Genomic DNA, 19,969 nt, shown 5'->3' with positions numbered 1-19,969 from the left:
TAACAAAAAGATAACTTCCACTGAGAGGCGATAGATCGATAAGGTATGGTGGGGTCCCTTTTGGACACAAACAAGACTTGACACCTGTTGGTGTACATTTTATCATCCACCGAACATTAGAATAAAATATCCAAGGATACTTTATCCTCTCCTGAATAAAATCACTAGTTGTGCCAAATATTGTGAGAAAGACCACAAGGCAGATACTTTATCCTCTCTTGAACAAAATCACTACTTGTGCCAAATATTGCGAGAAAGACCACAAGGTGACTCTAAGGACTATATGTGCGAACAAACGACTTTATGTGGGATAGCTTCCTTGGTTATGTATGCTGAAATACAAGGGGGACTTACGCTCAAAGATATCATTCACACTTGCTAGGACTTAGATGAATGTAACAATAACTACTACTCTCTCTCTCTCTCTCTCTCTCTCTCTCTCTCTCTCTCTCTCTCTCTCTCTCTCTCTCTCTCTCTCTCTCTCTCTCTTATAGATTTAGAATTCCTCAAAAGAGAGATAAAAAGGACAAGGCTTTAGAGGTTCTACTCTACTCCTAGGAAATTCAAGAGATGGTGTTGATAAAGACAAAGTAAACCTTACTTTGGTTCACCAAATCAAACAACTAGACAAAGAAGGATGCAATCTTCAAAGGTTTGTGTTTGTAATTTTCACATCTGAAGTAAATACCATCAATTAAACAATATATACTTAGATAGAAGTTAAGTTCCCGCATAAACAAGCTCAGGGTAACTTTGCATAATGAATGAAAATCATCCACTCATAAAAAGTATGAGAAAATAGCTTTATCTTGAATTAACACTTACCAAACCTCACATTTCATTTAATAACTTTAAGAAAATTCTAATATATTGTGCTGAAGAAATGTAAACCATGCCAATAGCTTAGACAATAGAAATTACAAAGCCTAGAAGCACATAAGCAATTTTATTATAAAAGTGACATCTTGCAAAGCGGCGGGAGTGACTGGTGCAACTGGTTTAAATTTGAATGGAGTAGGAGTAGGAATTTTGGGTGATGAAGGTTTCAAAGGATCCCGCATGCTCTCCACCATGGGATAAATGAAATCTTAAGCTAGTGATGGCAGTCTCAGTGGAACTTGGGATGGGGGTACTTTGTTGGCTCCATCAAAAGGTAAAGTTGACAAATCTGACAAACCTTGTGGTGTGGAGAATCATAGGACACTAGTTTAGCTAGACTACAACAAAAAATAGAATACTTTGTTTGGGTCAAGTCTTAAAGGTAAGGCAATTTTGCCTATTCCCTATAAATTGGACCCAGAGTCTGGGTCTTGTTTCATTTCTATTTCATATTGTATCATGGAAAAGAATATGGCTAACCTGGCCTCTATCCTGGTTGGTAAGTTTATTGGACTTCATCCTAATATTGAAGCTGTTAGAGCTTGGGTGACCTGAAAATGGAAGGGAAATGGTTAAATAGATATGGTTGCGATGTCCAATGGTTTTTTCTCCTTTTCCTTTGTCTGTGAGGAAGACCTGCGCTTTATCTTGGCGGGTGGCCCCTGGATGCTGGGAAAATCCTTGTTGGCTCTCAAAAAATGGGAACTAGGATTCAACCCGAAAGAATGGAAATGTAATGAGGCTCCTATATGGGTGTGGTTGTCGAGTTTGCCTTTCGAGTATTGGGGTGAAGAAATATTTGTTGGGATTGCAGCGTGCTTTGGTGAACTTCTTTTAGTTGATTCAATGACTTTTTCTAAGAGGTGCTTGGTGTATGCTAGAATATGTGTGAATGTAAAACAATCTTCTAACCTACCGAATGAGATTAAGATGCTCTCAAAACTGGGCAGATGGGTTCATAAAGTGGAGTATGAATCTTTTCCCTTTGCTTTCTTTCACTATAAAAAAGTTGGACATTGGGCCAGGGAATTCCCTTCTAAGCCTAAGTTTAAGAAGATCTGGAAAAAGAAAGATGAGATGTCAGGAGTGGACCAGGTGGCACCCTTGCCTTTGGGTCCCCCTCCAAGCTTCGATGGAGTGAGTGATGTTTTGAATTTTCATGTTGATGTGCCAAATCTAAACCCTTTAAACATGGATCCATCGAGTGAGGAAGGGGTTGTAGAGGAAATTTCAACTCCTGAGGATATTTCCCATGGGGATAAGATTTTGATGGAGGTTAATGGGGAGCAGGATATCCCCATCCATCTAGTTGTTGAAGTCAATAACTCTATGGAGACAAGGCTGCAGGCTGGTAATTCTTAGGAAGATTGTTTAGAAAACTCAAATTCGTTTATAGAAGTCAGAGTTAAGAACAAAAAAAGGAATTCCTTAAATGGTCATAACTCTAACACCTATGTCTAGTGGAGTTAAAACTAGAAACCTACAAAAGGCGGACTATGGGTCTGATTTGAGGGGAGTGGGGAGGCCATCCAATAACAATAGTAGAGATAAATGCAGTCGGGCATCCATTGCTGATGGAGCCCAGAGAACATTACAGGACATGGGGATTGGCTCGCCCTCTCTAGTCAAATGAAAGTTATATATTGGAATATTAGGGGACTGAATCATCCCCACAAGCATGATCTTCTATCCAACTTGGTTAGAGATCATAAGTCAGATATTTGTCTTGTTCAAGAAACAAAAATGTCTGGTTGTAAAGTGGAAAAGATTAAATTGGTTGTTTTCAAAGACTGTGAGACTCATTGTGTTGATGTTTATGGGGCATCTGGTGAAATTGCCACTTTCTGAAATCCTAAATTATTGATTGGTAAGATTGTCTTAACTTCTCCTAATCACATAGCTACTAGATTTACCAGTCTTAAAGATGGGTCTTCTTGGATCATATCCAATATCTATGTCCCAAATGGGAAAAATGATAGAAAAGTGCTTTGGTCCTCCATCATTATTGCTAGATTGGCCTTCCCTTATGAGAAATGGACCTTATTCAGGGATTTCAAAACCCCTCTATCTAATCTAGAGAATTCTGGTGGGATGTCGATTTCGGATGATAGTAGATAGGACTTGGAGGATATGATTAACACTCTGGGATTGTTAGACCTAGATCTCCTTGGGGCTAAATTCCCTTGGTCTAATAAGAGAAGTGGGGGGGACCTCATTCAAGTTAAGATGGACCAAGCTATTATCTCTCTGGAGTGAATTCCATATGCTTCATGTAGGCTAAATGCGCTTTCTAGAATTGCCTCTGACCACTTCTCTATCAGTCAAAGTGTGTCTCCTCTAACTAGGAGGAAAGATTTGCCCTTTTGGTTTGAGAAGATGCGGTTGTTAGATCCGGAAATACATGAAAAAATTTTGGATCTGTGATGTTTAGAGTGGCTAAGAAACTCTCCAATGTCAAGTCCAAAATTCAACACTGGAACAAAGCCTCTTTCGATAATATTTTTCAAATAAAAGACAAGCTCAAGAAGGATCTGGATGATGTCCAAACTCAGATTCAAGATGTTGGGTATGATCTTGTGGTTATGGATAAAGAAATTGAGTTATTAACCAAACTTCATGATATCATCTCCAAGGAGGAGGAATTTTGGAAGCAGAGGTCTAGAGCTTTATGGCTCAAATGTGGTGATAGAAATACGAAGTTTTTTCATATGACCACTCTACAACATAGGGCATCAAACATAATCAACAAAATCTTGATGGACCAATGCTGGATTGATAAGCATGAGGAGTTAAACCAGGAAGCTATTAGATATTTATCCGCTCTTCTTTGTGATGATGGTCCTCTTGATGATGATGCTCAAGATGAGATCCTGTGGGAGTTTAGGAGCACCGTCTCTCAAGACATGAATAAGGAGCTAACCAAAATTCCCTCCCATGAACAGGTCAGAGCTGCAGTCTTCTCATTTGAAGGTAATAAGGTTCCTGGCCTTGATGGTTTCACTGTGTTTTTTTTCCAAAACTTTTGGTAGATTATCGGTTCTAATGTTGTGGATGTTGCGAGAGAGTATTTTTGTTCCAGATCATTTCTTAAGGAGTTGAATGCCACCTTCTTTTTCCTTATCCCCAAAAAATTTGATTCCAACTCTTTCAGGACTTTAGACCCAATAGTTTATGCAATTCGATCTATAAAATCTTCACTAAGATTCTATGAGATTTTGCCAAGATCTAGAGGCAATGGAAAGCGCAAATTAGAGAGACAAAATATATGATAGGAATAAACTGTATTCTATAAAGATGCAAAATATGATCAACTGGATCATTACAAGATATAGATTGATTGACCGTACAAACAATGTAGATGAGCTTGCTCATATAGGCAAGGCTAAATGGATATATATGTGAGCACACAAACATGACATGTGGCTCAATAAGAAACAAGGGTAGGTAGGAAATAGGTGTGGGTAGGTAAGAGAAATAATATAATATTCCACATGAGGTGGAATGTAACAACAAGATAAGATCAACACCATAAAACATGGAAATTCTCCTACACACACTATCCCAATGTTGCACAAACACCCAAGTGTCTCATACCCAAACTACTATGAAATGTATGTACCTAAGTAAACTTAAGTAAGGTGTAATAATATCCAAGATGGATAATTATTTACACCAACACCCCCCCTTAAGTGCAACTTAGGGGAATGCACTAAAGTCTACAATGCAACTAAGCAATGCAAGATGGGTCCCAGCTATGAGGCCATGTTAGGTACCCATGTACAAATGCAAATGCAAGCTCCCATAAAGCGAGGAAAGAGAGAAAAACCCAATGGGAAAAAACCCTCCCCCAAAAGAGAGATGAAAACTAGATACAAAGAACTCTCATAGAAGTATGTGAAGGACAAAACCCCATGTGAGGAAAAAGTCCCCCCCATATGAGAGAAGAAGAAGAGAGACTAGGAAACCCCCCCTCAATCTGGAATCTGCACCAATGATAGAAGCTCAAAGATGAATGAAGACACTACTCCATGAATGTCAAACAACATTCCTCCCCTTAGGAAGAAACAAAACCAAATGTGTATCCATGAAGTCTCTCCAACCATGAAGGGAAGATGAAGCAAAAATACTCATGATGAAAGGAATCTCTGAAAAATGCTCAAGTGTCCCCATGTCAATGTTAAAAGTAACCTCCTCCAAAGGTGGTAAAATGTGTCACACTACTGAAAAAGGGACTCCAAGATCTAGTGGAGATGAATATAGAACAATGTCCAAAGACTCATATGTCTCCTCAAAAGATAAAGAGACCTCCTCCAAGTGTTGTACAAAAGTATCCACAATCATGTCAACCTCTAAAGATTGATCATGTAGAGAATACACAAGAGGGTCAAAGTTATCCTTCACAACAATCAAAGAAAGATCATCTTCATCAAAAAGAAGATGAATGACATGAATGGTGTCTCCCAAATCTGCAATGTAGGAGTCCACAAACAAACCTGCAATGTCTGTCAAGTAGGCATCCCAATCAACTGAAGCTGGAAGACATGAAATATCCTGCTACACTCAATCATAAGAAGGAAAAATTGTCGCACTAGTTGCATCATCAAGTGCAATAGGTGGTGTGATATCAATAGAAGGAGATGAAATGCAAGGCTCAAGAATGGGGTCACATGTGAGAATCCCCAAGTTCAAATGCCCAAAGTTCTCCTCAAAATCTGAATCATCAACATAGGAAGAATCAACCTCATCAATAGGACCAAAATCTGAAAAAGAGTACAACCGAGATGTATGATCAACCACCCCAGTCACAATGATAGCTCCACTCTCCAAGTCTCTAATGATAACTGAATCACATGTGAACTCCACAGTTTTCCTAGTTGCCCCATGTATGATTTGATATATGGAAAGAAGATTATTTGTCAAGTGGGGTACACACAACACATCATTGAAGGAGTTATCCCCAATGGCAATAGATCCTTTCCCAATCACATCCATGTATGTATGATTGCCCATCAAAATTTACGGCATGTGGCAAGGCTCAAATGTAGAAAACATAGACTGCGAAGATGCCATATGATGAGAAGCCCCTGGATCTAGAAGCCATCTCCCTGAATCATGACTTGTAGTAGCACAAAGAGCATGTCCCTTTCCTTTATCTGTCCCAAAAGAGTGATCTTTTCCTTTATCCTTGGAAGAAGAAGCCAATGTAGACATTCTAGAAGGTAGGTTGATTCTATTTTTCTCAAGAAGATTCTTCAACTCATCAATATCCTTCTTATAATAATGATGTTCATCATGTCCTGACTTCTTGCAATATCCACAAACAAGATTGTCCTTATATGATTTCCTCTTAGGTGAGAATGGTGAATCACCTTGTTGTGGAGAGGAAGATTGTGCTTCATCTTGTTGTGGTTTTGACTTAGGTTGCTTTTGATTCTTGCCTTTTCCTTGATTACTCTGAATCCCTTTGTTAGCCACCAAAGGTTGTGACTTTCAAGATTTGAGAATCCCCATCGTGGTCAACTTAGATTTCTCAAATATCAACATCTTTGTGAATGAATCAAATGAGGGAGAAGTGTATGACGAACCTTGAGCTAACCTATGGGTGTGAAAGATAGATACAAAGGCTGCATACTCTGAAGGAAGCTTGCCCAACAAGTTATAAACCAATTGAGCATCCTTTTTGTCAACTCCACAATCCTTTAGCTTTGCTCTTAGCTCAATTGATTTTGTGACATAATCTTGGATTGTATCAAAATCCTTGGGATCCAAAGTTGTGAGTTCACTATCAAGCTTGTAGCCCTTAATCTCATCAACTTGACCATACAATTTCTGAAAAATATCCCGAGCCTCTTTAATTTTTGTACACTTATCAATGTGAAAAATAAGGTCATCTGATACATACTTTCGAAGAGTTCCAAGTGCCATAGCATTCTTAGTAATCCATTCAATTTGAGCATTAGGATCATCCTTAGGATCATGTCGTGTTGTTATAGTTTCATTTACATAATGAATGAGTCATTTTTCCATTAGTTTACTCCATGCCTTAATCTTCCATGATGCATAATTATGAGGAGTTAAAAGTGGAAATTTAGGAGAACCCATAGCACCAAAATGAAAAAACACAAGATAGAGAGAGGCACAATAACCCAAGACACCCCCCCAAAATACTCAATCAAGAAACCTCCCCCAAAAAGGTAATTTGGCACTTTATACTTAGTGCGTATACAATGGGCCACTTGCAAACAAAGCAAAGTGGACTTCTGATTTCAATTTAGAACTTCTCAAAATGAGATATAAGAGACTTCAACAAATACTACTAGTGATCTAAATTGAGATCCAAGCAAAATGCAAGTACCAAATATGTCAAGAATGGCCAAATACTGAAAGTGCAATTTCTACTCAAAATCACTACAAACAAATGGTAGATTATAAAATTAGATGGAAAAATATGCACTTTAAAAAAAAACGGCACCTGAAAAGGAGTCCATATGAGCCCAAACGAAGCCTCCAAAGTTGTAAAAATTGGGATTTCATGATTTTCGAAAAACCTGTATCCAAAAATCAAAAAACTCCTACACCACTATACAGATCACGAAATTATACCCCAAAACAAAAAAAAATTGCTCAAAAAAATGAGTCCTGATGAGTGAGATATCGCTATTTGAAAAATGTCTGCAAAATTATAATTTCTGGAAAATTTCCGCCGCAGCGTAAACTTTAAATGCCTCTAGATTTGGCCTCCAAAGTCCGATTTGGATGAAACAAAAGGAAAAACTGACTTTTTTGGTCCTCCTCAATCCAATGGTAACCTTAGATTTGACCCATCAAGCTTCAATAATAACCTGCAATAGAAAACTCCAAAATACACAACCCCAAATAGCATCAAGATCTCTCAATTAGCAAACCAATGACACTCTAATGGCTCTGATACCATATGAGATTTTGCCAAGATCTAGAGGCAATGGAAAGAAAAAATTAGAGAGATAAAATATATGATAGGAATAAACTATATTCTATCAAGATGCAAAATATGATCAACTGGATCATTACAAGATATAGATTGATTGCCTGTACAAACAATGTAGATGAGTCTGCTTATATAGGCAAGGCTATCTGGATATGTGAGCACACAAACATGACATGTGGCTCAATAAGAAACAAGGGTAGGTAAGAAATAGGTGTGGGTAGGTAGGAGAAATAATATAATATTCCACATGAGGTGGAATGTAACAACAAGATAAGATCAACACCATAAAAGGTGGAAATTCTCCTACACACACTATCCTAATGTTGCACAAACACCCAAACTACTATGAAATGCATGCACATAAGTAAACTTAAGTAAGGTGTAATAATATCCAAGATGAATAATTATTTACACCAACAGATTCTTGTGTTTAGGCTTAAGAAAATCCTCCCTTCTTTAATTTTGAAGCATCAAAATGGGTTTGTTCCCGGTAAACAAATTTTGGATTCTATTATTGTGGTTCATGAGAATATCCACTCCTTATCTATCAATAAGAAGCCTCATTTTTCGTTGAAGTTGGATCTTCTCAAAGCTTATGATCGGGTCAATTGGAACTTTTTGTTTAAAATGCTTTGTTCCTTTGGATTTGTAAATCAGTCCATCCAACTGGTTAATTAGTGTGTGTCCACTCCAAAATTTTCAGTTTTGATCAATGGCTCTACATCTGGTTTCTTCTCTACATTGAGGGGTATTAGACAAGGGGATCCTCTTTCCCCTTTCGTTTTTATTCTGATGAGTGAAGCGTTTAGCAAAATTATCCAAAGAGAAGTCAAAAAGAGCAACCTATTGGGTTTATGACCCTCTTCCCAAGCTTTAATTTTCTCCCACCAGCAATTTGTGGATGATACCTTACTGATGGAGGAAAGCTCGATTAAAGAAGAAAAAACTCTTAAAGTTATCCTGGATATATATGATAATGGAACTAGGCAAAAAATCAGCCTTTCTAAAAGCTCCATTTTTTTCATGAACGCCCTTGAGTATATAAAAAGGAAGATTGCCAATATTTTAGGTTGTAAGATGGCAGCTCTTCCTGATTCGTATTTGGGCTTACCCCTGTGCGTGGGACCTGTCTCGAATTCCTTTTGGTCTAGTCTGAATGATAGATTCCATAACAAGTTGGCTGGATGGAAAGGGGCTTTGTTAAGTCAAACTGGTAAACTTCAGTTGATCAAGGCTTCGCTTCAGTATCTTCTAGTATATGCTATGAGTCTCTTTAAAATCACTGTAAAATTTGATGATATAATGAAAAGAATACAAAATAATTTTCTTTGGTTGCGCACTGAATCCAAGAATAGACTTCATTTAGTTGTGTGAGACCAAGTCTGCTTACCCAAAAATAGTGGAGGTCTGGACATAAGGCATTTGAGAGACTTCAACATGGCTCTAATGGCTAAGCAACTTTGGAGATGTTTAAAGGAGAGTAATGAATGGATTGATATATTCAAGGGAAAATACCAAATTCATGGTTTCCAAAGAATGTTGGAAAATTATACCCTACCAACTTGGGCTTCTGATTTGTGGAACAAATTCTTTAGTTCCAACCCCATTATCAATCAGGGAAGCGGATGGGTTCTGGGGAATGGGAGAAATATCAGGTTTTGGGATGATTGGTGGATGATAGAGGAGATGTTGTCTGATTTGTTGTGGTTCCCCAATTCAAAGAACAATGCATTAGATTGATTGGTGCCTGGGTGGTGAGTTATATCAAAGATGTAGTCTGGGTGGACCTCACAAGGTTCGATGCTTCATTGGCACCTTTGCAACCTTGGCTTAAGCTAATCCACATCTCCTCCTCTCAGATGGAGGACTTGATCATTTTGAATTGGTCTACTTGTGGACAATTAATGGTGGCGGATTCTTTCAGGATCATTAGCAGGTCTTTTTCTCTTGCCCCCTTTAGGGTAGGAGTTTGGAATAAGCTCTTAATTCCTAAAATTAACATTTTCTTCTGGTTGTTTATGCAGGATAAGATCTCTACCACTGATAATCTATGTAATCATGGTCTCCCCATCACCAATAGCTATTTTTTATGTAAATCAGAAGCTAAAAATGTTGGACATCTACTCTTACATTGTTCCTTTCCTAGGGATATTTGGGCTTTCTTCTTCAATTTGTGGAATACTAATTGGGTCTCCCTCGATTCTATATAGAACTTGTGGTGCCAATGGAAATGCCCCTTTGGTAACCATGCACTTGGTATTCTGTGGAACATCTCCCTGCCTCATATTGCCTAGGGGATATGGAAGGAAATAAATAATAGGGGTTATGGAGATATGGAGTCTAGGGCTCAAGTGGTGGTGATCAGAATAAGGAATGCTATTAAGGAAAACTTTTTCAATTATTGCCCTGGTAGTAAAAATGACCCTCCACTTGATTCTAACCAAGAAGAATGGGACACTATAAAAAGATGGCAGATTTGTTGGAATATCTTTGTTCCAATCTACAAAATAAAACATAGTAGAGTGAATGTTTTATGGCATCTACCTCCTCCAGAGTGGATCAAAATCAATATTGATGGGGTAGCCAAGGGAAATCTAGGGCCGACGGGTTGTGGGGGAGTGGCGAGGAATCACTTGGGTTTGCTGGTCTTTGTGGTGGTGCTCCCTTTGGGCACCCAGACTAACCATTATGCAGAGGCCAACACTGCCTACATAGGGCTACACATGGCAAGCAAGGAAGTATTTAGACAGGTTTGGTTGGAAAGTGACTTGCTCAATATTGTGAAGTGCATCAGGGGTATTATGGAGCCAAGCTGGACTATTTTGAAATTAAGGATTGTCTTGAAATGATTGTCGGTCTGGAGGATTTCAAGATTTCACACATTTTCTAGGAAGGAAATAAATCGGCGGATCATGTTGCCAACCTGGTTATTGAAAATGTGGTGATTAGATGGTGGAGAGAAAGGGAAACCTTCCCAAAAACTTGGTGCAACCTAGCAACAAATGATATCAATATCTTTGGCCCTACAAATGAATTTAATGATGAGAGATTATGATGGGATGGGCGTCGTTGGGAAAGTATTTCAAATTATTACCCCTTAGAGAAGCTCCACAAACTTCATCTTGCCTTGTTTCTGGTTTAGTTTTTTTTTTGCTTTGAACCTAATTTGCAGTTGTATGGATTGTCTGCGTAATAGAATGGGTGGTGACAAGAATAGGCATGAACCCACGACCTATGATAAGTGGCAGAAGAATAAGGAGTTCTGGGAGGAAATCTCTGATCGTGGGATGGTTCCCTATCTGGAGAGATTACATGATAACTCTCCCCTGGTTACTGAAAAATTTGTCAAAGGGTGGAAAAAGGGTGTGTTGGTTGTTTATGGGACAAAATTCCATGTTGACGAAACCCTAGTTGTCACTATTTCTGGATTTGCTACTGAGGGCAAGAAATTTTATAGAGAGAGGAAGTCTGGCGAGGAGGCCATCGCTACCTTTTTTGACAAGGAAAAGGAACAACTGAGGGTGACTAAAATGGTAGATGGTGGCTACAAAAGGAAAGACCTATATTCTCTCTGGGCTAACATGGCAGAATTCATCATGAGGTATATCACTCTTGATGGCAGATTTGCTAGTACTTTCTCATATCATTTTATAATTTTAAAACATTTTAGGCATGGTAAAATTATCTCCATCTTGTTCTACTTGGTTTCATCTTTGGAAAATAGTTTAGCCAAACATGCTGAGAACCAGGATAATCCAGTGGTTCATGAGGGGCTTATAATGTTAATCATTGAGTATGCCAATGCTCATGAAGTGAAACCTTCCCCAATGGATAAAACCCACATTTCTTCCTCTAACCCCGAGGTGCAATTTATTTCTGATACAGAGATGGATGAGGAGGACAATGGCAATGCCCTTGATTGCCATGATATTAAGAATTCAGAGGACCCTAAGTGTAGACTGGAGAAAGAAGGGGAGACTATGGTGACCCCTAGAACTAATAGTAGTAGGAAAATCAATCCTCCAAGGTGGGCAGCAAGCAAGTTTAAGTCCAACAACAAGAAAATGAAAGACCTGGAGCCACCCATAAGGAAGAAAATGAAATTGACCAAGTTGAGTGGGTCCAAAGACAAGGACCATGAGATTATGTTAGAAATCCCAATCAATATGGATAACAAGGAATAGGGGACCATGAATAAAGAAATTAAGGTGGTCAAAAGGGGGAGAAGGTGTTGGAAGACCTAATTTTGGAGGTCACTAGGGGCCAAGAGAGATGCTGGAGGTGGTTTGGTAAGGAAATTGGAACCCTAAAAGATGGGATTAAGGATTGTATTGATACTTTCACGGATAACCTTGGTCCTAGTAAAACTGAGAAGCTCGTGAGATTGACTTAGAAGTTGTCTCATGATGTCGAAACTATGAAGATCAACCATGAGTGCAGAATTGATAAGATGGAAGAGTATGTGGTTGACATAAAACACAACCTAAATAATCTAGTGGAAATTAGCAACAAGTAGATGAGTAACAACACTGAGGGTTTGAAAAAAATCAATGCCATGATTGCAGACTATAGTAACAGATCCATAGCCAGTGATCCTCCTTTGGGGGAAAAACAGAAAAATAATGCTTCAAAGAGTGTCGAGAGTGCTGTTGGAGGGAAGACTATCTTGGGCCCCTGTACCAGGACCAGGGGCCAAAGCCACGACCAAGGTATCTCTAGATTCATCATGGAGGATTTGGACAAGAAGATTATTTAGAATAATTTTGAACTGGTGCACTCTCTCAATTGAGTGTTTTTTCTTGTTTTTGGGTGCTTTTCATGTTGTGTTTGGCTATGGGTGTGTGGTGTTTGTCGCCTATTTTGCTTCTATTTAATCTTTGTTCAGCTGTTGGCCTTGGTCTATAAAACTTTGGGTTTCGGGTCCCTGTAAAACCCATTTATCTTTATCAAAAAAAATTTATCAAAAACCACACACTCTGCAAATGAGAAGAGGAAACCTTATATAAGCACCAAAAATTCTTGAATGGCCAAAGATCAAACATTGATCAATGGCCCTATTGGGACTTCAAAATTGACAAAATGTTTGAAGTCCCAGGCTCAAAATTTTGAATTTTAGCACTCAGAATCCCCTTTGCAGGATAATACATAGGTTATCATACTATTGCTAGCAGCAACATGTCGATTATAACATAATATTGACACTGTGCCTGACATAAGCATCTCATGTCAATAACACATCATGTTATTGATCTCCTTGAGTATTTTGGCAATGTTTTATTGACCACTGAGGAAGCGATAGGTGGCTAAGTATTTTGCAGCACATGCGGGAGTCTTTTTGGGCTCCAAAAATCTATTTTTGAGTTGACCGGTCCAACCAATCAAGTCACTTATGGATTCACCGACTAATGGGTTCCATGTCATTGTTGGGTCAGTCTCCATGGTTCATTCTTATCAGATAGCGGTAAGACCATTTTTTATCCCGCGAGGCAAGGTGACCATCTAAAGGGTCACACGGGATAAGGCGAGAGCACTGCATAGAGGGAAGGCTTATCCCACGACATATTTGAAGAAATAGAAAAGAACCGTGAGATAAGATGGGGTCTAAAGATGTAAGGATATCCATATCCTGCGGCATCTTCATGGTAGCCAAAGGGCTGCATGGGATAAGGAGTAATGAAGGATCAAGTAAGCACTTAAGCTTATCCTAAGCCATTCTTCAATGAATAGATTGGTTGTGCGGGATAAGAAGGCAATGCAAACACATAGAAACCTTATCCCATGGGGATGGTTGAGGTAGTAAAACATGGTGCGAGATAAGGGAAGTGGATAGAAGCTAAGGCACAGGGAGTCGACTATGTTATCCCACATGGGGAAAACAAGCATAGCGAGAGCCCGCGGGATAAGGAAAGGTAAAGTCGATGGAGGCCAAGGCTTATCCCACAAGGCTAAAGGCTTTGTTTCACATGGCTGGGAGATAAGAGCTGATAGAAGCAAGACTCGAAGGGGTTATCCCATGGAGGCAAAGAGGATTTCTCCAAGGCCTGCGAGGTAAGTAAGCGAAGGAATGAAGAGGGTTTTCCTTATCCTGCGTATCCCCGTGGGGATAAGGAAATGACTGCCTCTGCAGGGATAAGGTAATGACCACAAGATAAGAAGATGATAAAGGCATAAGACAAAGGGCTTATTCCGTGGAGGTAAAAGGAGTGTTTCCACAGGTGCATGATAAGTAAAGACAAGGAAAATGATGTAGCTTGTTATCCCGCGATGTTGAGGACCAAACAATGGAATCATAGGGGCACATAACATGCATGTTATACGATTTGTAGAGCACAGCCCGATGGTTAAAGTGTCCATGTGGAGGGTTGACGAAGGTTGACCAGTGGATAGAGTGGACTATTTTGAGGACATGGTGTGTGTTGATTGGCCAGATTCCATCTGTCAAAAGGAGGAGACACTGTCGATAAAGAATTGATTATGCCTACACACTGCAAGTAAACTTTCTCAACCAAGTCAGATTGGATCACAACGACAAAGCTCGGGGGGAGGCTCGCATTCAATGAAGATTGGACAGAGGAATGGTCGAGTGACTCCATGAAATCAGAAGATGAATCACTGATATTTCACAACCGTGAACACATCAGAGGGTCACCAACTGAGAATATGTGAGGACACATAGCAGGTAGACTACTAAATATAGTAATCCAAATTTAGAAGTCGATCAAAGTGCAGCAAGGGATAAACATAAGGCAAATTTTGTGTGTCTCGAGAAACCTCCCCCTATTGTTTTCCTCAGGCTCATGGTCTTAGATCCCAGAGGCTATTTCCCAACCGCTTGCATTGATTATCTCTAGATAGATTGTGTGCAGAATAGGAAGAGGGACACATCATTGTATATTTTGTCCCATGCTATCAAATTTTGACAATTCTATCTCACCTAGCCTGTTGCTTGTTTTGCTCCCTTAGTCTATAAAAGGGAATTTGGGGCCAGTGAGAGGGGGATTTCTGATTGTAATTTTTCTAGGAGCAAGGCTTCCATGTGTGTAGTGCAATTTTTTCATGACAACTTAATTTTCTTTCAGTCTATAGTTTATTAATGTTTCAAGTAGTTTGTAACCTAAATACAAATAAGTTTTAGAAGTTTTGGTTGTAGTTGTCTCTCTCATGTATGCTATATTTTATGAAATGAAATGATCAAGGGTCTTTTGTTTTGTCCCTGCAAATAAGGTGTATATCTTGTTGTTTTGTTCTCTTCACGGAAGAGATTAATTTGCTTCTTCAAGGTGTAGGAATAGTGTTGTGTATATCTGAGATACTTTAGTATGGCTATTGGTGAAATCAAAAGGGAGAATGTTGATGTAGTGCATTAACATTCAAAGCTCAAAGGTTGCATGTTACCCTATTTGAATGTTAAATTTGCACGTTGTAAGGTTAACTCTGCTACTCATAGAAGGCATTGGTCAGGGTTGTTTCTTCCTGTTTCTAGAATCTTTCTTTTTAATCAAAATCTCTTTTACTTTATGCATTTCTTTCTACATTAGGAGTATGATTAGTGTAGAAAAACCTCTCCTCAATGAGTGCTTATATGCTTACAAACTAAGCTTAAATCCATAGCCAAGAGTTTATCAGTCTTTCTTACTATCTTTCATTGGGATGATCTGTTGTAAATGTAATGTCAAAGAATCTTAGAAGTTGGTGTTATTAGGACATTACATAGGTTAACTCGCCTTGGTCTCGCAGAGCTAGAAGTACAAGAGATCTCAGTCTTGTGACTGAATCTCGTTCGTTGGCCAAGCCCTTCCCCGAGTTTGTTAATGAGTTAATGGCCATTCCTCTAGGACTTGGGGACTGTTGGTTTCGGAACCAACATAATGGCGACTTTGCTAGGGAGAGTCTTAATATAAAATCTTGTTAAAGCTTAGTTGGTTGTCCCTAAGTCTCTGGTTGCATGGTTTTCATCATGGAAAGTGTCTTGTAGCAGCTTGTGTGAAGAAATTCAAGTGACTTTGTCAATGGAGAAGACCCAGAATGATAAAATATTTTGAATAGCTCTTTGTTGTTCAAACTGTGTTCCTCTACAAGGAGGTGGCGACTCTAACCTGAAAATAACCTGATAACAAAGTAGGAAGAGCTCCAACTATGAAGGAGTTCTCAGTTTAAAGCAAGAGAGAAGCTGTTGCAATTTTTCCAGGTATTCTTCTTTTGGAAATTTTCTAAAAACCATAAAAAATTTAAAGTTTTCAAAGAGCTCCCTATTCAGTGTTGTAGCACTAAGTGAAAGGGACAAAGTTCATTTTTAGATTTGCATACTTCTTAGTTCTATATTTCAGTCATATGCTTATATTAGAAGAGGTATGAAATCTTTGTAATAGGTTCATTCAAGAGGTCTTAAATCTGATTTTCAGTCTTAGGTATGTATTGCTTTTATTTAAGACCTTGTTCTACAAGAATCAAGAAATGTGTAATTGTGAAATTTGTATGAGAAGCTTGTAAAGACAAGCAAGATGTATGGTCATTATGTTGTCCTGGGCATAATGAGTGATCAACAACTTCAAGGTTCGCCTAGAATGGTGTTCATCCTTGAGAGGTATAGGCCTTTAAGTTTCAATGACATTTAAGGGTACCTGCATCCCTTCCCCATTGAGTTTAAGGATTAAGTGTCTTTGTTTCATGCACATGAATCTAAATCAACAGTCTACCATATTCAGTCATTCAATGAGTTTGTTGAAGACTTTTAGTTTTGTAATGAAGATATGGTCATGAAGTTCTTTGTGAGATCATTGAAGGATGGTGCAAAGGACTGGTATAAAAGTTTAGCAACAGAAAGTGTGTCCTCATGGGACTACTTCAAGAGGTTATTTTTGGAAAGGTTTAGCTATGGTACAGTCAGTTATGAGTAGTCTCCTAGTCCTCATAATACTCCAACGTATGGGGATGCAATGCATGTGTATGAGCATCATGAACAAAGTGTTGAATATGGATTTCAAGACATAAGTGTCCATGTTGTCCCAACTTGTACTTTTCAGCAGTATGAGCAAGTTTATCAGCCCCAAATAGCACAAGAACAAGGCTTCTATGTTGAGAACCCAATTATGTATGTCAGCGCTCAGCTAGACATGAAGAAAGAAGAGAGTGAGAAACCTTATGCGTTGTTGTCTAGATTGTCCTAATGAGCTTCATGCTTCAAGAATCCGAATGGGTAGACTTATTTTTGCAAGTCTACAAACCTAATGTTGTTCATTGGTCAAGGAGTTCAAATCCAACTAGTATGGAATAGATTATTGCATAGATAGACATGTTTGTAGGTTTCAAGTCTAATATGCAGCTAGAAAATGAAATCTTGCATGTTGATGATGACAAGGTTGAGCAAGAGTTTGATGACAATGCACAAGTTAATAACAATGCTCCCTGTGTTGTTGAAAATCAATCACATGATTAGCATGAAGAAGACAATACTTCTGAGTAGCAGGTGGCTGAAAAACATGAACTTGAAAGTGAATGTTATGACATCCAGAATAATGTTGAAGAAGAACATCTATAGGGTCAACATTCTTTTCTAGATGGTAACTGTGATTTTGAGAAGGTTGTTGGAGATGCAATCTCCCATAACATGATACACGCATGCTCTCATGAATCCAATGAGTTTTCAATTCAAGAGAACAACATGGGACACATGAGTGAGCAAGAGGACACTTGTTCTATTATCAGCGAAGGCATCTTAGATTTGATAGCAGCAGAGTACCTAAGGTATGCACATGTAAAAGGTAACCAATCTATATACCCTATTGATTTGGTCTTTGACTGTGAGATTATCTCTTATGGCGCATTAAGTAATGCATGCACTGTCAATATCTTTCCCATGCTCAAACCAGTGGATGTGCAACAAGACAAAGAGTTTGAGTGCATGAGATTCTTTGAGTTCAACTTTGATATGTGTGCTAATAATGAGGATTTACATGCTGATAAAAACTCAGATTTTTCTTTTGACAACATGTCTATGGATGTTAATGATGGCACTCATTGTGAGAGTGATTGTGCAAATGAAGGGGAAATAGATTTTGATGGCTATGATCAAAGTGGTGATGGGCTGAGAGAGTGTGATGATGAATCCAATGTGACAAATATGTGCAAGCCCCAAACCTGGTGTGTCAATCCCCATGGTGATGAGCTCTTATGGGAGTGGGAAGACAAAATGCATATATATGTGGGATCATGGAGAAGTGATAATGTTGATCCAACATGCATCCAAGTTGCTAATTTAAATGACATCAAATGGGACTCGAAATTGGAGGCTGAAATTTTTCCTCAACTAAATGATTTACAGTTACATGAAAGGATCATAAGTGATTCTTTTTCTTTTATTGGTAATGGTTTGCTTGGTGTAAACAATGTGAGGGTGTGTTATTTTGAGAACTCTCTTTCGGGTAAGAAAACTAATGATTCGAATGAGGCCTATTCTCTCAGTTGTATGTCAGAATGTGAGCCTTATTTTTTTTTCAGCTGGGAGGTGTCTTTTTTTAGTGTGACAATAATTTGAATAATGATGAATGTTGTGTTCAGCATGGAAGTGTGTTTTTCAGAGAGCATGACTTGTTTTGGTCACACAATGATTTGTATTTTTAGTTTGTGCACGAGCTTCAGAGGTTCAACAATGATGAGTGCACTTGTAGTATCCAGTTTGGTGGTTGGATGAGAGATGCCAACATGTTTGATCAATGGCAATCCAACTATATCATCGGATTGGTTTTAATGCAGCCTGAGGAGAACAATGTTTATGATAGAGAAAAGTAGTGGCTGATCTATTCAGGTGGCCTTGGTCCATCATGTGTGGTTTGACGCTCAATCCACAGAGCTTTGGGGTAGAGAGGACCTTTTTTGACTTTGTCCCCAATGGAGTAGACACTCAGTTTGTTCCCCAGAGATCAGGGATCTTGCCATTCCCACAAGCGACATGCATCTCCGAGCTAGAGCCATTGTTGGGACTTCAAAATTAACAAAATTTTGAAGTCCCAAGCTCAAAATTTTGAATTTTTGCACTCAGAATCCCCTTTGCAAGATAACACACAGGTTATCATACTATGGCAAGCAACAACGTGTCGATTATAAAATGATATTGACCTTGTGCCTGACATCCACATCTCATGTCAATAACACGTCGTGTTATTGACCGCCTTGAGTATTTGGGTAGTGTGTTATTGACTGTTGAGGCAACGACAACTAGCTAAGTATTTTGCAGTGTAGGCAGGAGTCTTTCAGGCTCCAAAAATCTATTTTTGAGTTGACTGGTCTAGCCAATCAATTCACTTATGGTTTCACTGGCTGATGGGTTCCATGTCATTGGCGAGCCAGTCTCCATGGTTTATTCTTACCGGCTGGCGATAAGACCATTTGTTATCCCGCAAGGCAAGGTGACCATCCAAAGGGTCACATGGGATAAGGCAAGAGCACTACACAAAGGGAGGGCTTATCCCACAACATATTTGAAGAAATAGAAAAGCACTACAAGATAAGATAGGGTCTAAAAAGCAAGGATATCTTTATCGCATGGCATCTTCATGGTAGCCAAAAGGCCACGTGGGACAACGAGTAATGAAGGATCAAGTAAGCACTTAAGCTTATCCCGCACCATTCTTCAATCAATAGTTTGGTCATGCGGGATAATAATGTAATGCAAACACATAGAAATCTTATCCTGCAGGGATGGTTGAGGTAGTTAAAGGTGGCGCAAGATAAGGGAAGCCAATCGAAGCTAAGGCACAAGGAGTCGCCAATTATCCCCAAGTGGGGAAAACGAGCATAGTGAGAGCAAGGTAAAGTTGATGGAGGCCAAGGCTTATCCCGTGAGACTAAAGGCTTTGTTTCACATGGTTGCAGGATAAGAGCCAATAGAAGCAAGACTCAAAGGGGTTATCCCATGGAGGCAAAGAGGATGTCTCTAAGGGTCGCAGGGTACGTAAACGAAGGAATGAAGATGGTTTTCCTTACCCCGCGCGTCCCCACGGGGATAAAGAAATGACCGTGGGATAAGAAGATGATAAAGGCAGAAGACAAAGGGATTATCCTGTGGAGGTAAAAGGAATGTTTCCACAGGCACAGGATAAGTAAAAACAAAGAAAAAGATGTACC

The 19,969-nt window shown here is 39.0% G+C and overlaps 1 protein-coding gene across 1 annotated transcript; it reads left to right on the top strand.

The window, feature by feature from the left end:
* The first annotated feature begins 1,470 nt into the window (after nucleotides 1-1,470).
* LOC131856544 (uncharacterized) lies at nucleotides 1,471-2,241 on the top strand. Its single transcript, XM_059208369.1, has one exon. The coding sequence runs from the start codon at nucleotides 1,471-1,473 to the stop codon at nucleotides 2,239-2,241; it is 771 nt and encodes a 256-aa protein (XP_059064352.1).
* Nucleotides 2,242-19,969: the final 17,728 nt, after the last annotated feature.

This window comes from Cryptomeria japonica, chromosome 7 (genome assembly GCF_030272615.1).
Source record: "Cryptomeria japonica chromosome 7, Sugi_1.0, whole genome shotgun sequence".
Taxonomy (NCBI): Eukaryota; Viridiplantae; Streptophyta; class Pinopsida; order Cupressales; family Cupressaceae; genus Cryptomeria; species Cryptomeria japonica.
This window is presented reverse-complemented; position numbering and strand designations above follow the sequence as displayed.